This window comes from Sander lucioperca, chromosome 7 (assembly GCF_008315115.2).
Source record: "Sander lucioperca isolate FBNREF2018 chromosome 7, SLUC_FBN_1.2, whole genome shotgun sequence".
NCBI classification, from domain to species: Eukaryota; Metazoa; Chordata; class Actinopteri; order Perciformes; family Percidae; genus Sander; species Sander lucioperca.
In genome coordinates this window covers 28736617-28743215 of record NC_050179.1, presented here as the reverse complement: position 1 = coordinate 28743215, position 6599 = coordinate 28736617, and the positions used below count along the sequence as shown (strand labels likewise).

Genomic DNA, 6599 nt, shown 5'->3' with positions numbered 1-6599 from the left:
TAAGCTGGCGACAATGGTCTGGGTTAGTTATAACAAGAGTCTGGGTTAGAAAATGTTACAGCCTACCCCAATCAATATTTTGGTTGTATTTATGTTTTTTCCTTAAATTTCAGTCTTGAAAAAGAAAGACGGACCGAGTAGTGCCTCTCAACACATAAACACACACACACACACACACGTAAAAAAGTGTGTTGAAAAAAGTTTCAACATCAAGTTTTTGTCATAATCCGTATTTCTTGATGTTACATTTCACCCCAGGGTATGGTACTACTAACCCAGACTATGGGGTAAATTGTAACATTTTACTCCTTGTGTTTGAGAGTAAACCATGTAATTTCTGTTTGGGTTTCAGAGATAACAGCTTCACTATTTTATAGCAGACACATGGAATTAGTTTGTATCACATTTTGAACTCACTGGCTTAAAAGAGCTCCAAGATGACAGACAGAAATGTCAAATGTTACAGCTATCCCCCATCTCACCTTGTGTTTGAGAACCTTTGACCTTTGCACTCATCCAGCAAAAGAAAATCACCATAGAGTTTCAGTTATTTTTATTGCTGGCATAAAGATTTTGGACATGTTCCTCTTGGATCTACTCAATTTAGACAACATGTTGACAAGACATTCGACTGATAAACACTCAGTTGACATTCTGCATTACTTCCTGTGTGGAACCTGAAATATATTTATAAAGGGCCGCGACACAAACAAAACAACAACGATTACTGCTGCAGTTCTTTTCAAAAGCAGCCATAATGTATGAAGCAGAATACAGAGAAAACAAAGAAGGGAAAGAGAACTTTTAGCTAATTAGGCCGTCTGGTTCAATGCTACCTTGCTGCTCAATTTCACAGACGTTCTTCATCTCAACCAGTGGACACTAGGGCTGCACCATATGAGGGAAATATCTAATTGCGATTATTTTGACTGATATTGCGATTGGATTCACGATATTGTGGGCAATGATCATTTTTGTATCGTTATTCTCATTTTCATTGAAAAATATTAGCATTTCAAAAATGTATTTCATTATAGTGTAATTTCTGCAAGGATCTGTACCAAACAAAGATGTTTTTCTGTAGTCTGTAGGATAGGGTTTGTACTGTAGACATCTAGCACCACAATACTTCATCCAGAATGGTTTGACACGTTTTGCCTTAAGTACAGAAACATACTTTGCACATCAACAACGTGAGGCAGGTGCGTTGGAGGGGGACAAGCAGGTCAAAAAGTTACAAAAAAAAAAACTCCTGTATGCTGTCTAACTTGCAAAACATATCTGACGTTTAATAATAGGCAACGTTTCGGTAAAGTTGGTCAAGTTTTTTTATATTTTATTGTAAGTTAGACAGTGTGCGGGAGTTTTCTTAGCCTTTAACAAATATTGCCCCCCCCCCCCATGATTTGGATATTGCACTTGTCCATATTGCGATTTCGATAAAATTGCGATTAATTGTGCAGCCCCAGTGGACACAGAGTGTAGTTCCTTATAACGTAACACAGCATAACATAAGATCTTCAAATAACAAAAGTTTACCTTAACACAATATAGAAACATTGTATATGTCAGCATCTCTCTATCGTAACATTGTGTAGTCCACTGTATTGGTAATGTTATTTTTCAGTAAATAAATCCTGTCAGATGAGCAGATAAATAACGGTTTCATCTCTGTGAACAGATAGGTCCACCAACCAAGGTACAACATTGGTCACCACCGCAACTTCATTAAGGCATATTGTTTCTCTTATGATGGAGCTAGGCTAGCAGTCGGCTTCCAGGCTTTATGCTAAGCTAGACCCAACACTTCCTAGACCTACTGTCTATCTCTGTAACGGACATGAAGAGAGGAAACTGATCTCCATATTCTCATCTGGGGAAGGTGGTAAAGGTTTCCCCAAAATGTCAACAGATTGCTCAGAATGTCCCACTGTTCATTTAAACTTGAGGCAAACTGTTTGTCTCTGAGTCCACACGGTTGTCAATAGCTACACTGATAACGCAACGAGTTCAGCTCCACACAATTTGAAACAAACAGACAGAATGGAAATATAAATAATGGAGGTCAGCATTACTGAAGAAAACAGGAATACATTCAATGTTCGTTTCAGAAGTTGAAGTCTGTCTTACATTGCAATTTCTGTAAATTATATTACTATTAAATATATATACTTACAACATACAGTATAACAAAAAAATATTTAAGTTTCACATTATATAAAACCTGACAAGGTAACCTCCACATGCTTCATTAATTCCAGTGTTGATTGTTTTTTCTAATAAAAATGTTACAGTAATTGACGTCAAAACATAAAGTCTCTGAAACTGGATTTTCACTCTGACAATATGCTTGTTACAGTGGGAATATGAATAAACCTAATAAACAATCACGTTTCCTTCTTAGTCTCCGTTTCATTCACAGATGGCACTAATGGAGCCCACAGTGGCTCGCTGTGAGGCTCTGATCAGGATCTTCATTGTCTTTGCTGTACACGTGTTAGTTTTTTAATACCACTTTAATTATATGTTTTCCCATTACTGGTGTTTCCGATACATGACTAAGCAATTTATGAGCTGATACGTGCTGTATAACATTAACATCAGTTCTACAGTTGTGACAATAAAGTGGAGTGGATTCATGTCTGGATTATATAAACGTGATACTGAGTAATGAAATGTGTTTTATGCTTTCAATTACTATTATTGGGTGTATTCATACGTCACTATAGTTTCAGCACAAATGGCTTTTCCCATGTGTAAATGTTATATCCAAGAATAACAACATTTAAGTAGGCTGCTATTCAATTCAATTCATTTTTATAGTGTCAAATTATAGCAGGCGTTATCTCAGGACACTTTACAAATAGAGTAGGTCTAGACCACACTCTATCATTTACAGAGACCCAACAATTCCCCCAAAGAGCAAATCCACTTAGTGCGACAGCGGCGGCGGAAAATTTTATTTTAACAGGCAGAAATCTCAAACAGGCGGGCGACCATCTGCCTCAATACCGGTAGAGAGAGAGAGATGCAATGCTCATTTCACCCCACAAATAATACTAAAGTGTTGGACAGATATAATGTAGATTATGATGCAGCTATAGCCTTCCCAAAAGTGGGGTTAAAGTCTTCCTGAGGGTGACGCTAAGGGAAAGTCTACGGGCCACTAAAGGTGTTTAAATGGTATATGCCACTCAGATATCACTCAGCATAGCCATCCTACTGGCATATTCCACTACTGATTATGGGATGTCACTGCCGTGTGCCACAGATACCACTCCCTCTCATCATATCAATAGTAGGTCTTGTTTTATTGGGGGGGTGGGCGGGGTTGAGGTGTCTCTGTATTGAAATAGATGATATTCGCCACGCCACACATCCATTATAACCTTTACAAGAGTAGTACTTATTGTATCAGATTGCTTTACACAGCACGAGTGTCTATTATGAAGACACGCCTGTATGGTATGAAAACACTGGCAGTGCACAGCTGCAGGAATCAGGATTCCAATAGTAATATTGAAGAAATATAAGAAATATTGAACCATAGACAACAAAATGATGAAAAAGCTCTTGTTAGGTGATTATAAGTTTCTTTTTCAGCACTCTGTCTTTTAGATTTCCCTTTTTCATAACAATAACAAATCTTGAATCAACATTTCATATGAAGCGTTTCCATATATTCTGGTAGAGTATGCCGATTATTCATTCTATCTTCCGTAGACCTTCTTACCAGATGTGAGGCTGACAGTAGCCGTACACAGTGTTCAGGTTGTGGTCAGTTAGTCCACAGCTGTAGTGCTGCGAGTGCAGCAGGCCGGGGTTCGGAAGGAGCCCATCATCCTGCTCCTTTTTCTCTTCCAGCTGGTGTTCCCGCCCTGCCGGGTGGCGTTGGTGTCCTGGCGGGACAGCTTGGCCGCGTGGCTTGCTGTCTCCTTGATCTGCAGCTCCAGGTGTTTCTGGATGGCCAGGCCCAGCTCCTCGGGGTCCACAGAGGCCCCGTACACCTCCCATGTCATCCCCTCTGCATCCCACTTCACCTCCTTCACTGGGGACTTGGAAGCTCCACCCGGTTTCTTGCCTCCGTCACTGTCAGTGTTCGATGTCTGGCTGCAGGAGGTCTCACTCCTGCTCTCCTCTGCCAGACAGATCTGGGGGAACACATGGGGTGTGACAGTCTGTCCTGTCTGCACCCCGACATCCCTCAGCTCTTTGTGCGCTGTCATAGTCCCCATGTCCCGGCTGATGGTTCTGACTTGGCCCACGGGACTGCTGCAGCATTCTTCTCCGCCAAAGTGTTTTTGGGACTGTGGCCCAGCACCAGGAGGAAGCAAGCTGATCCAAGAGCAGTTGAGGTTGCAGCAGCGCAGCAGGTGTTTGGCATCCAGGCCCGTCTCGCTGACAGAGGAGATGAGGCGAGGCAGGGTGAGATGGTTTGTCACTGAAGGAGTTGCCGCTGCACGATGCACGTCCCAGTTTGGCTCCGCGGCCGCCGGGCGTGGCAGCAGCTGGGAGGGGGCGGGGATGGGCTGGGGATGGCAGTAGGCAGCAAACGTGTCCTCGAAATTGACATGATGGTTGTAGGAGCCATAGCAGAGTGCTTTGTTGTCACATTTAGGGGGAAGATGGGACTTTTCCACAACACCCTCCACTTTGGCTGCTGCCGTGGGCAACGGGACACAGACACAGCGGCTCGGAGGCAGCTGGACAACACCTTCTCCACTGCTAACCCCTCGACAAATAGTGGTGATGATGTTGCACTGCTGCAGCTGCGTGGGCTGCTTGCAGGCTAACATAGAGGGACTCCCAGCCTCCTGGACACTGTTATCTCCATCATGGTATGCAAGTCTACACGTGTGGCTGACTGCAGCCTGGGGGGCCACTCCCTGTTTAACCAGAGGCCAAGTGTCTGAGGGACTCCTGTGAATCGGTAGGGAGGCTGGGTTTATGGTCTGCACTGTCCCGCCAGCCTGAGGGTTGTCATTGTTTGCATTCACGACTGTCTCGTGGTGATGTGAGGGTGTACGCGTCTCAGCCAGACTAGGAGGGTGGCTGGAAACCCTTTGGGGCTCACAGTGTTCAGACTGGCTTTGTTCTTGTTTACCAGGCTCTCTCCCGGCCCTCAGACCGCTGCAGTTAGTTTCTCTGTTAGGAGAGGTTGCTAAATGCTCTTTACAGATGTCACTGACAGCCTCCTTCGGCTCCTCCTGGGAGGTGTTACCTGGTCCTCCAGCCAGTCTGGAGGGCGTAGCAGCCTCTGTAGAGGTCTTGGACGTGTCAAAGACGGACTGACCAGAGAGGGTAGATTCCAAGGAAACAGCCCCCCCTAGTGGGCACAGCTGGGACACAGGACGTCCGGCCTCTGCCATGGAAAACCTTTAGGAAGAAATAAAACATAGAGGGTGGATGTCTAATACACAGGACACAGAAAATTCCCATAGCATGCAGTTTTTAATTTGGCAATTTTGTATCAAGAGTGTAAGAATGACTATTGCTCTCTGTTTGGCCTCATTGATAATAGGTTCATTTTCATAATTGAATAAAAAAAAAAACATTTGACAAGATGAAATTCAGATATATACTTTTGTTTTATCTAGAGTCATGTGTCTCTGTCCTGATAACTGTTTAGAAAACTGTTTGATATTTTAGGGAACTCACAAACAGAAGAATCAGTCTGTTGTTCATTGATTTGCGCTGCGAGTTGCTCGCGTTGGGAAAAGTTCAACACAATTCAACTCTTGCAGCGGGCGGGCGTGTGACGAGCTCGAACGCAAGAGTTTCACGGGATTGCGCCATCACAGTGCGGATCCACTTTGGCAACACGATAAGCGTGGTGTTGCGACGTAATACATCCATGGTTGATGCTCCACGCCCTTGACCGGCAGCTGATTGGACGAACGCGTCACGTGGGTCTGGCTACTCCCGAAATTCAAAACGACAGTATGGTGGCTCGTTCGGAATACGATCTAGTATTTTACAAAAATAGTTCACTGAAACGTGTTTCTGAAAACATTTTAAGAGAGAAATAGGCCGTACAGTTGCTGAATCTGTCTTCATTTCAGATCAACAAAGGTCAGTTTAAAAGATTTTCATCTACTTCTACTGGATAGTCGCATCGCGTTCAACGGATTAATTTGCATAAAGATGGGCATCGGCCAGCTTTTTTGACGCGCAGCATTTTTTCAAATGCAACACCGCCTTCCCAGGATGCTTTGCGGCCGCGTTAAAGTCACTTGACGTCACTCATAGGAATAGAGTGGAGCGCGGCGCGACAGAAGCGTCACACGGCCAGGTGGATCAGCACCGTCAAACTGCCCGCGCCTCCCTAGCTGCCCGCTTGCCTCTCATTGAAAATGAATTACGAGGTGCAACAATTGCTCCCTGTGTGAAAAGCCCTTAAGATCGCAAATTAAATGTTTTTCCTCAAACAAGGTTGATTTCATACGGACCGCTAGCTTCTACAGGAGCAGAAACATTTGTTTCACAATCTCACAGCTCAGGGTCAGTCTACCTCGGATGGTTTAGACATTATGGCTGATAATCACAATCCTTATGGATTTTTTCTTCCGGAACCACACTGTTGAGCTCTATAGCGAGGG

The 6599-nt window shown here is 43.8% G+C and overlaps 1 protein-coding gene across 1 annotated transcript; it reads right to left on the bottom strand.

Moving 5' to 3' along the window:
* Positions 1 to 536: 536 nt before the first annotated feature.
* Positions 537 to 5592, bottom strand: si:dkey-191g9.7. Its single transcript, XM_036002822.1, has one exon. It carries the CDS (start codon positions 5367 to 5369, stop codon positions 3783 to 3785), a length of 1587 nt encoding a protein of 528 aa, XP_035858715.1. The 5' UTR covers positions 5370 to 5592; the 3' UTR covers positions 537 to 3782.
* Between the last annotated feature and the right edge of the window lie 1007 nt (positions 5593 to 6599).